Source organism: Hylobates moloch, unplaced genomic scaffold, assembly GCF_009828535.3.
Source record: "Hylobates moloch isolate HMO894 unplaced genomic scaffold, HMol_V3 SCAFFOLD_1, whole genome shotgun sequence".
In the NCBI taxonomy this organism is placed as follows: domain Eukaryota; kingdom Metazoa; phylum Chordata; class Mammalia; order Primates; family Hylobatidae; genus Hylobates; species Hylobates moloch.
The window spans coordinates 69935807-69957567 of NW_026652276.1; the positions used below are offsets into that span (position 1 = coordinate 69935807).

Below are 21761 nucleotides of genomic sequence, written 5' to 3' on the forward strand. Positions count from 1 at the left end.
TTAGTACCCTCCAGAACAAGCCTATGCCCTGCAGGTTGCTGTGGAAGCATGGGCAGATAGGAGACCAGGAAGGGCCAGAACAGCCATCCAGTACAAGTGAAGGTACAGGTGGGAACAACGAAGCCATGCTTGAAACAATACTTGTTAAGCCAGCAAGCGAGAAGGGACATCCAACCTCTGCTGTGTGCTTTCGTTCAGTTTGGGCTCATTAGGCCTTGCTAGTCCTCATGTAACATACCTATTCTGCTGGTTCAGAAGCCTGGGACTAAGAAACATAGATTTTTTTCAGGACTTGAGGGCTATCAATCAATGGTAAAAGAGATCTACTCAGTGGCCCCCAATCCCTATACTTTACTCACAACCCCAAATGGTGAACTCCGTTGGTTCACAGTCTTAGATTTAAAAGATGCCTTATTTTACATCCCCCTGAGCCCTGAGTTACAAGAACTGTTTGCTTTTAAATGGGAAGACCTAGATAGTAAAGCACAGTAAAAGTATTGTTGGACAGTTCTCCCTCAGGGGTTTAAAAACTCCCCTGCCGTCTTTGGGGAAATTCTTGCTAAAGACCTCCCAGACTTGTAATTAAAGAATGGGACTCTATTGCAGTATGCTGATGACATCTTAATTGCCAGTACCACACAGGAGTTGTCTGACCAAAACACTATATTGAATCTAAGTTTTCTGGCTGAACTAGGGTACAAGGTATCCGAGAAAAAGGCTCTGATTTCTCGGCCTGCAGGAATATCTTGGGTTCGAGCTCTCCCAAGGGCAGAAGAACCTGGTCCCTGACCAGCGGGACACCTTCACCAGGGCAGACAGACCAACCACCTGGCAACAGTTGTGAGATTTCTTAGTTATGGCCAAATTTTCCTGGATATGGAGTTCTAATTTTGGACTTATTGCCAAGCCTCTATAGAACGCTTTGTGGGGAGGAAATAATGAACCCCTAGAATGGATTGGAGACGGATAGAGGACTTTCCTTGATATCAAAGGAAAACTGCTGACTGCCCCAGCACTTTGATCTCTTTGTGCTTGAGAGACAAGAATAAGCCTAGGAGTGTTAACTCAGGACCTAGGAAATATTAAAAGACCCATTGCTTGTTTCTCAAAGCAACTGGACATTGTCACAAAAGGATGATCTCCCTGCATTTTGGCTGTTGCTTCCACTTGTGACCTCCTCCAGGAAGCAGAAAAGTTTACATCAGGCCAGCCAACCACAGTGCACCCACCCCACTGTGTGCTCCCCTTGCTGGAACAGAAGGGAGGATACTGGCTGACCTCTGGGAGACTCTGCAGGTATCAGGTCATCTTTTCAGACAACCCAAATGTAATGCTGAAGGCCGTCTCTACTCTAAATCCTGCCCCCTCCTTCATTGAATGCCACCTGAACTTGTGCACAACTATCTACAAACAGTTGAAGAAGTTCATTCCAGCTGGCCAGACCTGACAGACGTACCCGTAGACAGCCCAGACCTAGAGATGTTCACTGACAGGAACAGCTTTATGGGCCAGGGACAATAGAAAGCTAGGTGTGTGGTGGTAACCCACTGACAGACTACAGAAGCCAGAGCACTGCCTTCCAGAACATTAGCACTGAAAACGGAGCTCAGAGCCCTCATTGGAACCCTCCATCTAGGTAACAGAGCACAAGTGGCCATGTACACAGACTCTAGATATGCTTTCTCTGTTTTTCATGCTCATGGGGCCATCTGGAAGAAATGGGACTTCTAACCTCTGATAATTAAAAACAAAACATGCTAAAGAAACTCTAGTCCTATTAAATGCCATTTTAGCCCACAGGAAGTAACTATAATACATTGCCTTGGGCACCAGCAGACAGTTTGGTGGCAAAGGACAATATTGCATAGATGAGGCCACGAAGAAAATAGTAAGGATAAAGGCCCCAAAATGCTATTGATACGTTTGCTACCTAAAACAGATTGTGGCCCTGAGCCTCCCATATACTCAGATGAGGACCTAAAAAGAGCACTCAATTGGGGTTTTGACCCCAATCAGAGGACTCATGATGGATGGATATACAATGAGAGAGGAACAATTCTGGCACCGGCATATTTTAGGAATGACATTGTTGAATGTATTATGACTCCACCCGGTGTGGCAGGGATGCCACCCTCCAATGGATACAAAAATATGTTGCTGGTTCACATATAAACAAGGCCATTCGGAAGGTTATAGAAAAATGTCTCTTCTGTGCCCAGAACAACCCAAAAACTAGCCCTCCCCACTTAACACAGGAGTTCAGACTGGGGGTGGAGGAACAATAGAGAACTGGCAAATTGATTTTATTATGATGTCAAGGATAGCAGGTAACTTGAAATACCTACTCTTGTTTGTGGATACCTTGGGTTGAGGCTTTTCTTTGTTGGACAAAAAGAGCTTCTGAAGCCGTTAAGGCCTTAATAAAAGAAATCATTCCTTGGTTTGGAACACTGGTTTTCATCTAGAGTGACAGTGGTGCAGCCTTCATGGCCCACATCTCACAGGGCATTTCTTAAGCCCTCAGTATAACTTCGAACCTACATATAACCTGGAGGTCACAGTCCATAGAGGCCATAAGATTCCCGACTTCCCCAGTTGCTCCTAGAGATAACATCACTATTGTAAAACCTAATACTGGTGTTTGAGATATTTTTGAGACCCCACATTCTGGTGCACCAGCTGTTGTCACACAGACCAGTAATCTGGTTCAAGCAGTTCTGTGATCCCATCCAGGAACAGAAGACAGCAAGAAGAACCTGCTTCAACCCACTATGATTTCATCTCTGACCCAACCAATTAGCACTCTCCACTCTCTAATCCCCTTCCCACCAAATTATCCTTAAAAAACTCCGAAAGTCTTCAAATTTTCGGAGAGACTAATTTGAATAATGACTCTGATCTCCCCTTTAGCTGACAGGGCACGTGCTGGGGTCTGTCCTGCAGACACTGATCCACCAACGGATGAATAAAGTACACTGACACACAGATACGCTGCTTTGCCAGTCCAGCTGAGTGTACTGGCCACTTACAGACTCCAAGCAGAGTGCTGTAAACAGATGCAACCGTGGCCTCAATCAGACTTGCATTTATTCATTAAAGATTAATTGACAAAGGTCGTGAGTAACCACCACTAGAGGGTAATTGACATTGTGGACCTCCTGAGTAGAAAGCAATTAAGCACCCCTGGTAAATCAAAGGTTAGTCTTAGGACCACATGAGTAAACAAGCTAGTTAGATAAACTCTCCACATTCCTTTGTTTCTACTCTAATTTATTTAAGGGGACAAGGCTGCCTTCAGCCAAGTTTATTACTGGAGCTTATGCAAACCCCTCAGGCCTTCCAAGAAGGTTTGTGTCTTATAATTTTCCCCACCATCCTGACTGAACCCCCACATCTCCCCCATTTTTGTTTTCTGCATCAGGTCTTTTTGATTGGAGAGTGTACATGTATGCAGCAACAGGTTTGTCAGGCGTGGTGGTCATTGCTCTTATTCTGGCTTTGCCTCCTAGAATTAGCAAATAGCATAATACAATCATGAGTACAATTAGCAACATTCTTTCCAGTCAAACAGTGACCCCCAGGTGTGGGGTTCTAACCAGAAGAGATGATCTTGCACACCCTTCTATATGGCTGTTTGTTGGGTGTGTATATCTATGGTGTGAAGGGATTCTCAAATTTTAGTTTTAAGTTGCTTTATGTCTGCTGTTAAATCGTCATGAAAGGTCCCCCAGAGGTGTTGTTTTACCTCATCCCGACTATGTATTGATTGATTCCAAGGTAGAGAAGTGACACAGATATGTTTATGCCCCAGTCACAGTTTAATTGCTTTTGGAATGCCAGTGCATCTTGTCACTCCCCCACATACTCTAAGGCAGCCTCAAGGGCTCACAGTCATGCAAGAATCTTTTGATCCATACATTGCTGTAAGAGAAGTTCATTAGACACATTTTGGCCAGATTATCTACAAAGCTAGCTGTTTATATTGACTCAGTAATAGATGCAACAGCAATGCTAGCAGTTGCCAGGATGACTATGGCTGAGATTATAAAGGCCATAAGTGTAACTGAATCTTTTGTGTCTGACCTGGGACAGAGCATGTTCTAAGGTGGCAAGGGCAGAGGAACCTTGCCAATCATATGTCAAATTGACTGGTAGAAATGCCTCAGATTGTCTCCTTAATACCATGACACTAGTGATTTTTAAATTAGATATATTGTGGTGAGTGATATATGAGGCAAACCAAGCCTATCCCTGCACCTGGGTCACAAACGTGGAGTTTTGGGGTATAATGGAAATGTTAGTTCCCATAAGGAAAACATATGGATGGGTAGTGCAAATCAGACACTGATCAGTGTGATTATGAATAAAGGTTGTAGTATAGTTGCAATGGGAATTATGATTTGTCCAATGTCAGGTGTTAAGGGAGGTGCTGTGATGTCCCAGGCACCATAAGGTGCCTTGGGTTGGCATGGACTTTACTTGGGGTCTGGGATATCTCATCCCCGCATTGGCCCAAAATACAGGGGAACAAGACATGGCTATGAAACTGTGATTGGTGCTATGATGGATGAAGACATTAGTAAGGCTGCCCTGCAATCGGCCGTGGGGACTTCAGTCTAAGATGTTATAATTGCCTAACTGGAGACTATGGGCTTGTTTCCCATGACAGACATCCCAGCTAAAGTGGAATCCATTACTTTTCTGGCTCTGTTCTTTAGCACAGGAAGGAACGTTTGGGAAAGCAGCATTGATTGCATTGCCTGGTTTGAGGCTACCTGCAGCTAAGAATGTTAAGGCATTTCCTTTGCCATGATGTAGCCATACTTGTTTTTGGGCAGGTACACAGTAAGGGTTAGAACCTTTATAACTTACACACAGTGGGAGGATAGTGGAGTGTTACGTAGTGTTATTTGGCACTTTAGTCCAGTGTGTGAGATTATTGTGGGGCCCCACTGGGGGTAAATCTGTCCCTCCTAGCCAAGCAGTCACGTTATTAAAGGCTGGGAAGGGAGTGTCTGCCAAGGTGACAGGGCAAAAGAAAGGCGGGTCTAAGATAATGAGCCCAAAAGAGTGTAGCAGGTACCAGTTGCAAACAAAGCGAGAGCATAAAAAGGATCAATACCCTACATGAGTTGCAATGTACAACAGAAAACATAGCAAGAAACAAATTATCTGGAGTAAATGCTGTCTGTGTCCGGAGCAGGATTTGTTCAGCCCCCTGAGTTGTCGTCTTCAGCATCCCCCAGGTAACGTCTGGGCTTGTGTCATCCACGGAAGCTGCATCTTCTGGGTCTGTGGGTCTTGTAGGGTTAACTCCTTCATTTTTGGTACCGGGTTGGGTCCTAGCCATGCCATGGTATGGTTTGATGCGTCATGCTGGAATCCAAAGAGGACCTGAGGAGGTGTGAACACAAGCATACCCTCTTCCCCATGTTAATAATTCATTTGGACCACACCATACATTACTGTTTACATCTTTCCATCAAACTGCAGGTTTTATGCCTTGAGAAATTTTAGCAAAGTGTTTTTCTACAGCTGATTGAAATTTGTCATTAAATTTAAAAAATTAAGGGTAAATAAGGCTTGTGCCTATAGTGTTGCAGGGTCTTTTACCCATACTCCTTCTTTCCTGTTTTTTTGTTTTTTTGAGCGTATTTTTAAGAGTGGGCACGTTCTATTGCTTGTCCTTGGGGGTCATATGGGATCCCTGTGGAATGTTGGATATTCCACATGTGACTAAATTGTTGAAATTGTGAGCTGGCATAAGCTGGACCATTATCCATTTTAATTTTTGTGGGCCATCCCGTAAGTGCAAAGATTAAAAGACGATGTTTAATGACATATCGAGTAGACTGTCCCAGAAGGGCATGTGCACTAATTAAATGGGTGTTGGTATCAACAGATAACATACATATCTCAGTTTTCCAAATTTAGGGACGTGTGTAACACCTGTTTGCCATAACTGATTAGGTTCTAGTCTTCTAGGGTTAATACCTGTGGAAGGAGGGGATGTGCCTGTGAGCTGGCAATCTGGGCATTGTAGGATAATTTGTTTAGCCAGCCTTTGTATATGTTGAAATTGTTTAGATAAATTTCCCTAATTTTGGTGGAAAAGTTGATGCGATTGGGTGGCTTGGTCAAGCAGTGATGTCATAACCTGAAGAGCTGCTTGTTCATTGCCATAAGCCAATGAGCCAGGCAGAGAGCTGTGGGCTCGAATATGTGTAATAAAAATAGGATGTGTATGTTGATCTAGCAATTGCTGAAGTCGGAGGAAAGAAGCACACAAGGCTGGCTCCAGAGTGAACTTAATTAAAGCTGTTTCAAGATTTTGTAGCAAATATACTGAGTAAGCCGAGTCACTTACAATATTTGTGGGCTGAATGGAAAAAGTTTCCAAGGCCAGTATCAGAGCCCCAATCTCAGCTCTCTGATTGCTAGTAAACCCAGATCAAGTGATTGAATTGTGTAGTCTCCACCAGACTGCCGCTTTTCCATGTTTACCAGACCCATCAGTAAACAGTGTTAAAGCGTTAGGTATGGGGGAGTGAACTATTTTTGTGGGTAAGATTACCTGCGTATGAGATAAGAAATGAAGGAGTTTATCAGCAGGAAGCATGTGCTCTATTTTTCCTGTGTAATCGGAGAAAACTATTTGCAGATCTATTGATAAGGGCAATACTGATTTGCATTGCTTTTTGCTTAAAGGAATCCTGATGACATCAGGGTCATAACCTAGCAACTGATTGCATCATTTGCTGCCTGAATAGATGACTTTAGTAATTAACTGAATATACGGAGATAGTGTTTTAGTCCTGGTATGTAAGCAAAAAACCCATTCTAGGAAGCGTAGCCCTGGGGTCATCTGTCCTATTAACCCTGTAGGGGGGTGTTTGGTGGGAAAAATAAACAACTGAATTGAATACCATGGATCAATGCGATCTAGCTGCCTCTGAGAGATGGCATGCTCTATTTCCTCAGTTTCCCTTTTTCCTTCAGGGGTTAAATATCTGGGAGAATCCAGGGCTGGATTGCCCTTTAAGATAGAAAACAGATTTTGTAGTTTATCAGTAGGAATCCTCAAAGTGGGGTGGAGCTAGGTAATATCACCCAATTTCTGATAATCATTTAAGGTGTATCCGTTGCTAGTATTTAACCTTTTGAGGTCTTGCTGACCAGGAAGTTAGTATGTACCCAAGATATTTCCAAGGAGAGGACATTCGTACTTTCTTAGGTGCAATCATTAAACCTCTTAGCTCTGTATTCTTTATGACAGGAATATAAATTTAAAAGTATTGGCTCCGTTGGGGCTGCTAGAATATCATCCATAAAATGAATAATTTTGCAATCAGGAAATTCTTTTCTACTAGGGAGCAAAGCTTGATTTACATGATACTGATACATGGTAGGACTGTTTAGCATTCCTTGAGGAAGCACTTTGCAATGAAAGCGACAAGCTGGCTTTTCATTATTGATAGCTGGTATTGTAAACGCAAATTTTTCTCTGTCCTGTTCTGCTAGAGGAATCGTATAAAAATCTTTTAAGTCAATAATGATTATAGGCCAATCTTGAGGAATCACCACGGGGGAGGAGTGGCCCTGTTGAAGGGGTCCCATAGGCTGCAAATTAGCATTAATAGCACATAAGTCATGCAAGTCTTCATTTCCCAGACTTTTTGGGAATGACAAAACTGGGTGAATTCCAAGGGCTGTTAGTAGAATATTATCCATAAAATGAACAACCTTGTAATCGGGAAGTTTTTTTGTTTCTGTTTTTGTTTTTTTCTAATGGGGAATAAAGTTTGCTTTAATTGCGCCTTAACTAACTCATGGGCCGTTTGTAATTTCTCTCCCTTTAGAGGTTACAGTTTTACTTAAATTGGATTTGGAGAGAGTCAGTTAGGGGTAAGAAAGAGATAACAGTGCCCATTATCAGAAAGAGGTTTTTCAAATTCTTAAATTTTACTTAAATCTTAGCATAGAATTATAATTCGGGATGTCTCTCGTCTACAAGGAGCACATGAAATTTTGCCATGGGCCACCTGCAGAGTTGGAGCGCTGAGCAGACGGGTCCTGAGGTGGCAGCTGCGTTCCACTTGCAAAAGCGCTTTCTTTTTTTCTGTGCCGCTTTTTGTCTGTGCCACTTCCTACCCCCGCTGCAGGGTGGCTGTTGCCTGCTGGGCCGACTTTCCCACATGCGCCTCCTGCCCCTAACAGCCTAACTTCCGAGCGCTACGCGGGGCTCTTTGTTGCTGCTGCCCCCGTGTGGACAGAGTTCCTGGGAGAACTTGCTGGCTCTGGTTTGCCGAACTTCCTCGCTGGGGAGCCTCTCCTTCTGCTTACTGCTTGCTTAGCCGCCTGGCTTTGGCCTCTAATGCTTTTTTTTTTTTTTTTTTTTTGAGACAGAGTCTCGCTGTGTCGCCCAGGCTGGAGTGCAGTGGCGCAATCTCGGCTCACAGCAAGTTCCGCCTCCCGGGTTCACGCCATTCTCCTGCCTCAGCCTCTCCGAGTAGCTGGGACTACAGGCGCCCGCCACCATGCCCGGCTAATTTTTTGTATTTTTAGTAGAGACGGGGTTTCACCGTGGTCTCGATCTCCTGACGTCGTGATCCGCCCGCCTCGGCCTCCCAAAGTGCTGGGATTACAAGCGTGAGCCACTGCGCCCGGCTCTAATGCTTTTTTTTAACAACTCTTTAGGTACCTGATTGCCTTGGTGATTTTGCATTATTGGGCAGGCTAAGAGCTCCCCTTTTAATGCTGCCTGCTTAAGACAGAGTTTCATAGCTGTAGTGTATCTCTTTTTTTGTTGTTTTTTTCGTATCTATTGGAGGAGGTGGCTCAGGCACAACCTCTGTTTCCTCTTTGTTATTTTGGCCCAGTGATATCAGGGCTGAGGTAAGAGGAGGCGATAAGATAGGTGACGGTTCCTCCTCCTTCCCCTTTTTAGGCTCTTCCATGTATAACGGAACTAGGGCTGCTCTAATTAAAGCCCATAGCCCAGTTAAAAGCTGTTACTGGGCCCTTGTGCATAACGTTGTTTAAGATTTCTCCCTACTTGTTCCCAGACCTCTACATCTAGCAGTCCTTCTTCTGGGAACCATGGATTAAGTGAGACAACAGTTTGCATTAGGTCTCTTAATTGAGCTTGCAAAACTGATGCTCCCCTAGCCTTAAGTAACTGTTTCAACACTTTTATGTACTGTCCCTGTTGAACTGATAACTGTTGTCCCATCATGAAATCTCAGCCTGAACAATCCCCCCCAAACTTGGTAATCCCAAGCAGGCACCAATGACTCACTGTTTTACTGACTTGACTGCCAGTCCTCTCCACCTTCATTTCTGGGGGTCTGTCGTGCTCCCTTCACAGCAATCCCCACACAAGGCACCAGCTGCAGGGTCTGTCCCACAGACCCTGACCCAACAATGGATGAATAAAGTACACTGACACACAGATATTCTGCCTTGCCAGTCCAGCTGAGCATCCAGGGTGCTTATAGACTACAAGCAGAGTGCTGTAAACAGTTGTGACTGCGGCCTTGATCAGTCAGTGAGACTTGCATTTATTCAGTAAAGATTAATTGACAAAGGTCATGAGTAAACACCACTAGAGGGTAGTTGACATTGTGGACCTCCTGAGTAGAAAGCAGTTAAGCACCTGATCAAAGGTTAGTCTTAGGACCACATGAGTAAACAAGCTAGTTAGATAAACTCCCCACATTCCTTTGTTTCTACTTTAATTTACTTAACTAAGCGGACAAGGCTGCCTTCAGCCAAGTTTATTACTGGAGCTTATGCATCTCCCCCAGGCCTTCCAAGGTTTGCGTCTTATAATTTTCCCCACCATCCTGACTGAATCCCCAGAGGCATGCATTAAACTCTTTCTCTGTTGCAATCCCCCGTCTTGATAAATTGGCTCTATCTGGGCAGTAGGCAAGGAGAACCCATTGGTTAGTTACAGAGTTTATAAATTTGGAAAGGAGAGCTTTATTTTTCATAAAAGTTTGCAGCTGGCAGGGTGACCATTCTGACACTGGGAAGGATAGCCTCTGGCCAGGAGCTAGAAACAGATACTTTGAGGGAGGGGCAAAGGGAACAGGAGTCTATGCTACAGAGTGGCCAGCAATAGGAATCATGAATATTTGCAAAAGGAGAAATATGCACATATGCAATGGAGCTTCATGCTCCTTCATCAGTCACATGTAGACTAGCCAGAGCCACTCCATGGTCAGTGGTCTCTTATCAGGAAGAAATGCTGGTCAATTGTTGTGTCAAAACCACAAAAGGGAGATGCAGCATCCCTTAAACTCAGGTTTTCAAAATTACTCTGGGGTCCCCGTGGCAAAGAGGGGGTCCATTTATTTGGTTGGGGGGCTTAGGATTTCATTTTTATTTTTCAAAATAGGATTGAAGGCAAATACTTGAAGTTGCAATCCAAGGTCAAGAAAACAGAATCAAGAGGTCACAATCCTTCTCTGACGATGGCTCAGAAAGCTGGAAGACACTCAACATTGAATCCTGGGACTCCGTGCCATGCTTGCTAGGAGAAACAGCCACCATGAGTCCATCTTTCAGATCTCAAGTGAACAGGTATGCAAGTCATAGAATTAAATTTATTTCAGCTGGGTGCAGTGGCTCACTCTTGTAATCCCAGCACTTTGGGACGCTGAGGCATGCAGATCACTTGAGGTCAGGAGTTTGAGACCAGCTTGGCCAACATGCTGAAACCCCCATCTCTACTAAAAATATAAAGGTAGCCCCGTGCATGGTGGTGGGCGCCTGTAATTGCAGCTACTTGCTACTTGGGAGGCTGAGGTGAGAGAATCACTTGAACTCAGGAGGTGGAGGTTGCAGTGAGCCAAGATTGCACCACTACACTCCAGCCTGGGCTACAGAGTGAGACCCTGTCTCTAAATAAATACGTAAAAATAAAAAATTCATATGTACAACCCTAGCTGCAAGGGAGTTTGGGAAGGCATTTTTAGCACCTCAGCCCTTCCAACTAGAAAAAGTATGGAATAGAGCAAGCCAGTCCACAGATACGTATCATAGTGGCTTAGGAGTTTTATTAATTTATGTGTGTGTGTTTTCTGGCATGAGTACTTGGGTTGTTCGTGGTGGGCACAGGCAAAGAAACACTGAATAATTGCTGCTTGAGAAAGGAAATGTCAAATTGCAAAAGCTTCTCTTTAAGTCAGCCTGAACCTGTTCAATGTGTTTGTTTTGTTACTGATTTAGATAAGTCTTTATAACCAGATCAACATGTCACTGCTTCTGTGGGTCAGCTACTAGAACTGGCACATTGTTTCCCATTCCATTGTAATGCTATTCACTGTCATGGGATTTTACTTCTCACAGGGCAGGAATCTTAAAAGCATGGCCTGTAAGAGTAGCCTACAACAAATGTCAGCTATCCTGTCAAGATGGTGAAAGCTATATATTTAGATAAACCAAAGACTTAACTGCACCCCAGTCGGTCCTTATCCACACATTTGAGCATGTTAGGGGTTTGGAAGTTGTGTAGAGGTACATAAGATAGTGTATATTCCTTGGTAGCCTAGGTTATAATCTTATTCCTTATACCATTTTACAGGTGAAGGAATTAAAGCATCAGGCATTTAAACTTGCCCAGGTCATACAGTAAAAAGTGACACAATAGGGACTTGAATAAGACTGGCTCTAGAGACCCTTGATACCCAAAGAGTAGTCTGTAGAGCAGTAGTATTGCAGCACCTGGAGCTTGTTAGCAATGTAGACTCTCAGGCTGTTTCCCAGACTGTTTAAATCAGAACCTGAATCTCAACAAGATCCTCAGGTGAGTCTTAGGCATGTTAAATTTTGAGAAAGACTGCTCTTAACTTCTCTAATTAAGATTTCCTGACCACCAGTGGCTTCCTCAGTTAGGTAAGAACCCCAGAACTTCAGTTCCATCAGCAATTTGAGGACACCTTGGCATCAGGCAGTCCCCCAGTCTTCCTATGGAAGAATGCATGTGTATATATATATTTTTTGCCTTTACATAGTCTTGCAGTTCATGCATTATTGTGACATGTGGGAGGCAGGAGTTTTCAAATTTGTTCTTCCAGTGACAAACTCCGTTCTAACGCACATGGTGTAACTCAGGTGCAAGATGAGCTCTGTGAGCATTTCCTCTTCTGCATGGCAGTAAAGGTAATAAGCAGTAAAACTGCGGCTTGCCTTCCCACTAAAGGAAACCGAAGAAATTGATGGTGTGTAAAGAACTCTGAGAAAAGGTTCAAAAAGAGAATCTGCTCTTTTCACACTCTTCCATGTCGGGGGGTGGAAAACACAAAGAATCAATACTTAGCAATTTCAAGATGCTTTGTTGATTATCTTGTCATCTTTCTGACCCCAACTGAAGACTGCATTATGGTCACTGTATTAAGGGCTGAGACAGAATTTAACATAGAAATAAGGTCACTCTTGTCGTTGTTCAAAATGATCTATGTTGATAAGGACTTTAAGAGTTAGGTTCATCCTATTTTTTTTGTAGTTATAACACCCACTAGTAAGACTTAAGTTGGTGGACACTGAAGAACGAGGAGACGAAAATAAAAATAAACTGTGTCTCCCCATCTGTGAAACGAGGAAGTAGAACTAGATTTCCATGCTTCCTTCCCCTTTTAACATTTTATGGCTCTATATAATAAACAAGAGTAAGTATAAAAGTAACTAACATTTAATAAGCACTTCCAGATGGTCCAATTCTCTCTTTACAAGAACCTCTGGGCTGGGTGCGGTGGCTCACACCTGTAATCCCAGCACTTTGGGATGTCGAAGCAGGGGTGGATCATCTGAGGTCAGGAGTTCGAGACCAGCCTGGCCAACATGGTGAAACCCTATCTCTACTAAAAATACAAAAAATTAGCCACGCATGGTGGCAGGCGCCTATAATCCCAGCTACACGGGAGGCTGATACAGGAGAATCGCTTGAACCCAGAAGGCAGAGGTTGCACTGAGCCAAGATCACGCCATTGCACTCCAGCCTGGGCAACAAGAGTAAAACTCCGTCTCAAAAGAAAAAAAGAACCTCTGAGCACTATAACCAGTCTTATTTTATAGGCCAAGAAACTGGGCACAGAGGTATCAGTAACTCACCCAAGGTTATGTTCTAAGAGGAGAAGCTAATTCACACCTGCAGTGTGGCTCCAGAGACATGCCCTTATGCACTGCTCAGCTGCCTCCCTGCCTACAGCAAATGCCCTCTAGCTTCTCAGCTCTTGTTACTGGTGCAGTGGAAGTACCACAAACAGGAATGAGGCATTCCACACAGTGAGCATATTATTTTGATAAATATTCACAACATCCAATAATCTCTAAAGCCGTTCTCAATCCTGGCTGCACTTTACGAGTCAGCTGGGGAGCTTTAAGCAGCGCTAATTCCTGGGTCTCACACTCAGATTCTCATGTAGTCAGTGTGGCAGATTGTCCAGCCATCAGGATTTTAATAAATATATATATATTTCTTTGGTGATTTAAATGTGTAGACCTGGTTGAGAATGACTCTAAATTTTCTGGGAATGGGGTTGTTCTAGGGGCAAGTTCCGCCCACAAAGAGTCAGGTATTGACTTTATTATTATTTTTTTGAGACAGAGTTTTGCTCTTGTTGCCCAGGCTGGACTGCAGTGGTGCAGTCTTGGCTCACTGCAACCTCTGCCTCCCAGTTCAAGCGATTCTCCTGCCTCAGCGTCCCAAGTAGCTGGGATTACAGGCATGTGCCACCACCACACCCGGCTCATTTTTTGTATTTAGTAGAAACGGGGTTTCACCATGTCAGTTGGGCTGGTCTCGATCTCCTGACCTTATGTGATCTGCCTGCCTCGGCCTCCCAAAGTGCTGGGATTACAGGCGTGAGCCACCATGCCTGGCCAGGTATTGAATTTATGTGTCAATCATTGATATCTTAAGGTTTTAAATTCTGCTACCTGTAAAAAGTGAATTCACTTATGCTTGTCAATACCATGTGTAGTTTCAGATAAGCTTCCTATAAAAGGTCAGAGCCAGTGTCTTATGTATATCCCCAGAGCCTAATTTAACATCCCTAAACATCTGTTTGCTTCCAACTGGAAAATACTGATTAAATCACATTCCTGTCACAATGACAGGATCTTAACAGAACACTCACTTAAATCCACTTACTGATTGTTGGTGAACCGAAAACTTAAATTGCTAGGCTTTGAGATAACAAAGGTAGCACATTCTGACCCTGTAGTTTCTTGAGATTTTTGGCACATGTTTTAGAAGGCTGAAGAGTAAGAAATTTATCTGACCTCTCCTAGCATGGAACTGTTTCCATAACCCCAGCACAGGCAGCATGACTGAGAGATGGCTCCAAGGCAAGAGAAGATTGAGGCACTTATGCTTTGCTGACCGCTACAAAAATTGCACTTGACCACTTGACTCTCAACTCTGGTGTAATCATCAACCATTACCTGGTTAGTTTTGCCCTTTGTGGTGCCTGGTCCACCCTTGCACTGGGCCACACCAGTTTCCTTCCTCTGGTTTGTGTTTTACAGTTCATTTACCCTGAGTCAAGAGGATTTGGCTATGAATCCCCTCATGATTTTCCTCCTAGATGAGGTCTGTTGGTAGCACCTCCACAGACCTGGTCTCAGCTCCTAGCGTACAGCTCTCCCACCTTCCAACAGCTGGATGAGATGCCTTTTGGAGCTGGCAAAACCTGTTTAAGGTACAGGAGAGAAAAAGAACTTGCTATTAACCATAATCAGAAACTACGGGAAGAACAGATGCCCACTAGCATGCAATAGCCACTCTTGAAATCATTCTGAAGTTCATTTTCTTCACCTCTTTGACCCTCGCCTTTTCCTCATTCCAAGTGGTTGGACCCTGTCCTTTGGTCTTAAGGAACTGCCTTTAAATCACTTACTTTATGCTACCCAAGTTGATCAAAAAACTCTTCCACATTTCTGTTTTCTCAGCCCTGTGGATGTACTTATGTGGAACCCAACCACTGACAGTGTCTCTTTCCCTCCTTGAAAACAAGTCTTTCAATCCCGGTTTGTCTTCCCACATTGTCCTTTTGTGGGATAGTGTACTGGAGATGAGCTTCTCATTAAGATGTTTTCATTTAGAGTAGAAGCCTTGATCTTATCCTTACTTCCCTGATTTGGACAATTTTTGAGACAGGATCTCACTCTGTTGCTCAGGCCAGAGTGCAGTGGCATGATCATAGCTCACTGCAGCCTCAAACTCCTAGGCTCAAGCGATCTTCCCACCACAGCCTCCCGAGTAGCAAGGACTACAGGTGCACACCACTACACCTGGCTAATTTTTAAATTTTTTGTAGAGATGGGGTCTTGCCATGTTGCCCAAGCTGGTCTCAACTTGTGGCCTCAAGGATCCTCAGCCTCCCAGAGTGCTGGGATTACAGGCATGAGCCACCATGGCTGGCAGTCTGGACAATCTTTAAAGCATTCCCCACCTATATCAACACCACACGCTAGAATATTCTCAGCCACAAGGGAAAAGCATAAACCATGACTATGCACGACACACTGAATTTGCAGCAACTAATTTGCAACCAATAATGAAGTATCAATGTTTGCAGTGATTCCTCTGTGAATCCAAATAGATCCAAGGATAACCCTGTAATAATACCACAATTACTGGTAGACGTTCCTGTATTTTTTGAGAGGGAGGGGAAGTGTTGGAATCACAGGCACTATGACTGGATGGGCCATGACTTACAGTCTGTTATTTATGCCATAGCCCTAGTCACACCACAGCTGATTGATAGGCTCTATGAGGTTATGATGATTACATATTATTGTAGTGATTTAATCTGGGTATATCCGATACGTGAACTGAGGCTGAAAAGGTTCACAGCCACTGGCCCAAATCATTAAGTGCCAATCACATATTTCTTTGGGTGGTAACACCTGTTTGATCTTCAAAGAACCAAGAAGGCAAAGATTTTATGTAATACCAAGTATAGTGGAAAGCTATTACCTAATATGTTAGACATTTATTCAGGCCGGGGTACACTATATTGTCCAGGCATTTTATATATATATATATAAATTTGTTTTCTTGTATTAGGTTGTGATAATCCAGCTAGAGAAGTTTCATGAAACTCAAATCTAAAATCTTTTGAAGAAAATATTTTCTGACTAGTTGATTCTGCCACACACGTCACAGCTAGCCTGCTCCCACATCCAAAACCTATTCTAAGAAGGAAGCAGCTTAGCCATCAGAACTTTTTTTAATGCCAGGTGATCATTGCTAAGCAATTCCCTATCCTTAAAAGGACAGGCAGTGAAGAGGAAGATTCAATCCAAAGACAGCTCCCAATTTGTAGGTTGTTAAATACCTGTAGGTTTCTTTTAATCATAAAGAAGGAAAATTAAAGACTTGAGGATCACCTACATAGAGTGAACACAGAATAACCCTCAATCCCATTGCTTTGGCACTAATATCTTTGGCTGATCTGAGATTACATGAGACACCAAAAATAAAAACACTGAACTTTGGTTTGATGAAATAGACAATTCAGGTTGTCATTTATAATTTTAGAGTTTGCTTCACATATACAATGCTGTGTTATGAAACAATGAACACTTTTATAAAAAATTTATTTCACACTTTTATACAAATATCCACAGGTAATTTCTAATCACGAAATAATTTTACAATGCTAGTTAGTACAAAAATGTATCAAATGCAAACAGACCAGTGACTTGACTTGAGATGACATTTTTAACAACCATAAATTTAAACACCATAACATCTTTCTTTGTTGAACCACCCTCCCAACACCCTTTCTGGGACATTCATCTTTTTTAATAACACAGGTCTAAAAACACTGTCAAAATGTCAGCTCCTGGGCAATCTAAACACATTAGGGACACAAGTTCCCCAAGCAAGAAACTGAGACTTTAAACACTGTTATAACCTGTTTTACAGAAATTTTTGTAAACAAAATATATTTTGTGAATAAGAATTCCAAAGTACAACCAAAACAACGTCCTTAGTATCTTAAGGTTTAAGATTTCTGAAAAGAAAAAAGCCCCCCAAAACAACCGTGGCACTACAAATTGTGTTGGACAGACACTGCTTATATTATATCCAAAACAAATTAGCACCTGTTTGCTGTTGCTCCCCATATAACTTAACATTGTGAAGCATGGTAATTTTAAAAAATCGGCTTTCATAACTATTCAGTCTCTGTTGAATGTATAGAGTAATAATTCCACCCCCTGCCATTTTTACAATTAAAACACAAAAGTTCTTGTTAAATTAGCCCCAAAGTAATTTTTGGGAATACAGATAGATAGGGGAGGAAACAAAAAAATAGAACATCGACTCACTGATTAACTGTTTTGGTAGCAGATTCAGTAGTCTTATACTGGATCGGTCTGGATCCACCATAGGTATTCACCATTTCTTTCAAGTCCTGAATATACAGTATTTGCAGCAGTGAGTAAACTGCACTAGAGTTCAGTGAATAAACCCATTTTCTCAAAGAATTCCTGAATGTTACAGTATGAAATCCAGAAATATTATGCAGGCTTCTAAACTAAAAAATATCCAATGCCTGAAATAAACATCTTTACAGTTATAATTCTATTTCTTAAACCTTTTGGGTTGTGGGGTGGAGGTTGTCATGAAGGAGAGGTTATAATTTATAGATAAGTTATTAAAACAACTCTCTCTGGTACATTTATAAAGATTTTCTTTTTGCCGTAAATAATTTAGGTCAAAGTGATGACCTCCCATGCTCTAATTCTGATTGATTAAACCAACCTGAAGGGTAAACTGGAGACTCTTTGGCCTGTTAGTCAATAACAAAATGGTTTGTAAAGAAAAGAAAAAATAAATACCATATACAAATAAGTATAACTAGCATTCAAGTCTGTTGCACCTGTGTGTTTTAGTGAACGGGAGAATGAAACCTGTATGCGTTTGACGTGAGCAGGTATTCACACAGCTAGGAAACAGGAAAAGACGGTAGGATGGCAACATCACCTTCTATTGCACATTTAGTTTAAGACAGCACTTTCCATTGAAACACAACTACCCCAATGTCATAGTCTTGTGATGTGGGACAGCTAACGTGATGGATGTCTGCGCAGCAGGCCGGAGGTTAGGACGGCCACTCTGTTAGTGCAGGTGAGTGTAGGTGCCTCCTCAGCTACACTGTCTGGAGGATGTCACCTGAGTGCAACTGGGCAGGCCCTTCCCCAATACATGTAAAGTCAGCCACGCCAAAAACAAAGGCAACCCAGAAGTTAAATTAAGGCAGTTAAAGAAAAATCCATTCCAACAGTTTTAAATTTGGCTGTGCAAAACAGGAGCCTTAGGCTACGTAACAATATCCACAGTTAAAACTGTAGGTTCGTACTGTGTGTAGTCACTCTGAAATCAGTCCTCAGGGATTTGAGCAGGCTTTTAAATCCAAATTGAATTTCTGAGTTGGAAAAAGCAGTTTGGGTACTGTGAAGCTTTTTTTTTTTAGGCCCCCCCTATGAGTAGCTTTCATTTTCGTTCCACTTTGTGATCCACTGTTTTTTTTCAAGGTTATCAATATACTTTTCATCTTTGATCTCTCGCTCTTCTTTCCGGATCCTTACAGCATGGTATCGGGGAACACTGTCATCGTACCTAGAGCGTTTAAAGAATCCACACTAGAGAAGAGGGAAAGAGAAAGAGAAATTAATCTCACAAAGAAGCAAGTACACTAAATGGGAATGTCTAAGCTTTCTGTTCAGCTATAGTCTACCTCTGGACTAAGGGGAAAAAGACATGGTTTTCTTTTAAGAAAGAACCAAGAGGTTGAAATGAAAGAAGAGCCAGTGGGGATCAACGGAAGAGAACAGCTGTAAAACTGGAAGAAAAGTCCATTTTCATCTTCTCTTTACATTTTTTAACAAATGTAGGCTACCTCTTTACTAACAATTTAAGAGTTTATGAAAACAGTGCTTCCATATTTAAAAATAATCACAATATTATATGTAAAACATCTGATTATCACATTAGATTAAGAATAATTTTTAAAAAGCATAAACCAAAGATTTCATGCCCCTTTCCCACTAATAAAATGCAAATCATGTCACAAGTATTTTACAAATTACTATTTGAATATGCCAGTGTTCCAACAGGTCAACTTTATAATCTTTTTCTCTCCTCTGAGGCTCTAGTACACATATCACTTCTCTCATTAGCTAGGAGGTCATTTATGTTGCCTGGATTTGCTATTGTGCTTCTAATTAAGCTGTTTCATTAATCACATAGTAACTGTTTCCTGCAATAAAAATCATGTGCTGCATAGGACTTGAGAAGTGTATCACTACACTGAATTTCAGAGCACTCCCTAATTTCTCTTCTTTTGCAAAAATACATTTACCTTTAAATTGTTAATGTGTGTGTGTGTGTGTGTGTGTGTGTATGTGTGTGTATATAAAAAATTCATTTAAATATTCAATCTGATCCAAAGTATATTTTTACTGAGAATATATCTGAAAAAATTTGAATTGAGATTAAATTTCTAAATGAAATATATTTTTTAAAAAAGGTGTTTTCAACTTTAAAATGCAATTTAGAAGAATGAGGATATTAATAGAATGGTTGATTAATGTGTTTATTATGTGACATCAATAGTAACAGGACATTTATGTTGAATGATGTTATAAAAATGCCATGGAGCAAGATAAAATTATATGCATAGTTATCACTAAATCAATAGGCAAAATGGACCAAGATGTTTTTTTCCAGGTCATTTCTACATGGATTCATTTATTATTCTGTGCAAAAAAAGAAAAAAAAGCCGAAGTACCTATCTATTACAATATATGACTGCTGTCTACCCCATTTAAACAAAGAGGGAAATTAAGGGTAATATGTAAAGCTGAATGGCAATGTTTTGATTTACTGTGATAGTGCCATGGAAAGGATTAAAGGAGTAATTCTGTCCTCTCATGCCCACATAAATGGTGAAAGGAATCACCAGCAATTCCTATTTCCATGTATTTCCAAATAAGAGAAACTTGAATTGAAAACCAACTAAGATCCAAGGTTGGATAAAATCTCTGGACACATGAAATATGGTCAAACTCCATCGCAACATATTGCAATAAAAACTGTTCAGGGTATTTTTTGTACTAGAATTTTGTAGATGGAAGGTAACTTTGGTAAGGGATCATCTTCTGAAGTTGGCCATAAAAGCCCGTCATAGTTTGTTGTAATGGTCTTTGACCTGTAGGAGATATGCAGGAAATGGAAGTTGCATGCTTAGCTAGCATAAAACGATTCCTGAGCAACAGTAAAAAGCATTCCAAGCCTTACCCCATCACTTTATAGCAAAGAGAACAAAAAGATGACAGTGAGGAAGCCTCACCAAGAGAAACACAACATTTCCAACATGCAACAGGTTAATTAGGCGGTCGACACAGCTTCTATCTGTGGAAAATTCCAAAATGAACAAGAAATCTAGAATGATTTCTTATGCATCTTTGAATTCCCTAGTGGAATGCTACATACCGAATTAATAACACATGGCAAGCTGGGCTACTATGGAGGGCTAAAAGCCTCATTTTGTGTGTACAAATATTGCAAATTTTCTTCATTGCTGTGGGTGATATTTAACAAGAACATAAAATAACTCACCTGCAACGAAAGATTGTGCATTTAAAAAACAAAACAAAACAAAACTGAGCTTTCAAGTGAAATAAAATAAAACAAATCCAAGCAAGGCAAGCCAGTGTGGACATTTGGAAACATCTGTTAATGGGACACACATAGCAAGCTGTTGTTCTTAAAGTTAGCCACCACAACCATAGCGGGTCCCACAGCTAGCAATTAAAAAACATTGATCAATTACCAATTACAGAAGTAGATCAATACTATGCATCAGAAGTAAGCCTCTCTTTATCAGATGGCTGAGCATGGATCTCAGCCTTGTGATATGTGGCATCATAATGATCTTTCTTATTTCTCTTGAAGAAACCACACTACAAGGAAGCAAGGTATTTAGTCAATTTTACAGTTTTGTGTATAAGAGCCAAACAACAGAACATCTCAAATTTTAATCTGCTTTCTACTAGTGGCTTGTTTACAAACAGACCACTTTCAGTCAACCAACAGTGAACAGCCACTGCATTGTTTCGTTGTCACATTCAATACACCCTTCACCATACATCTCTGGTCAAATATTTATATGGATGACACTAGTCAGCTCATTGATTTTTCTCTCCATAACAGAAATCTTGTGGACAAAAATCATTCTAATAGGGAAAACGTATATACATTGCTGATTGTAGCTTTGGGTAGTTTCTTCCTGCAGGAGAATATGAACTTCAAAAGAGGCAAAAGATTGACTTTGGCAGTTTATTGAGACAAAGGTTAGAAAATAAATTCTCTAAATAAAAGCACAAATCCAAATAAAATATAGATATACTGTGGGTATTTTTCTGCCTTTTACAGTAAATTTTATGGAACAAATGCCATTTACTTGAGGCCTTTGGATCTGTGGGGTGAATCACAATACAAATTCGAATACACCATCAAGAAAGAATGATTGCTGTCATTTTCCCGAACTCTGAGCACCATAAAACCCTTAAATGGTAGGGACCCAATGCTCCTCAGGTTAGGTCACTCTAAATGAGTATAAAAGTATAGTTCCACTTTCTACTACAATTTCCTTTCTTCAACGATAGAGAACTTTTCCTATTTACTTTTATCTAGCTCATAAGGCCATGGAACTGTCTTTTATAAAATTTAACCTGGT

At 41.5% G+C, this 21761-nt stretch overlaps 1 protein-coding gene and 1 long non-coding RNA gene across 10 annotated transcripts in view; one reads left to right on the forward strand and one right to left on the reverse strand.

The window, feature by feature from the left end:
- The window catches only part of LOC116810658 (uncharacterized), an 89990-nt gene that overhangs the window by 31670 nt on the left and 36559 nt on the right, over positions 1 to 21761 (forward strand). For all 3 annotated transcript variants that reach the window (XR_004370345.2, XR_009214225.1, XR_009214226.1), the window contains exons 2-3: positions 10403 to 10587; positions 18612 to 18911. This is a non-coding gene — a long non-coding RNA (uncharacterized LOC116810658). The remainder of the gene's footprint in view (positions 1 to 10402; positions 10588 to 18611; positions 18912 to 21761) is intronic.
- The window catches only part of ITGA6 (integrin subunit alpha 6), a 221439-nt gene continuing 216270 nt past the window's right edge, over positions 16593 to 21761 (reverse strand). For 5 of the 7 annotated variants that reach the window (XM_058441070.1, XM_058441072.1, XM_032755355.2 and 2 more), the window contains one exon: positions 17008 to 18663. In XM_058441070.1, the coding sequence (XP_058297053.1) occupies positions 18502 to 18663 (162 nt within the window). In that variant the 3' untranslated portion in view covers positions 17008 to 18501. Of the gene's footprint in view, positions 18664 to 20855; positions 20986 to 21761 lie in introns of all 7 variants that reach the window. The other 2 variants (XM_032755358.2, XM_032755357.2) reach the window with 2 other exon arrangements.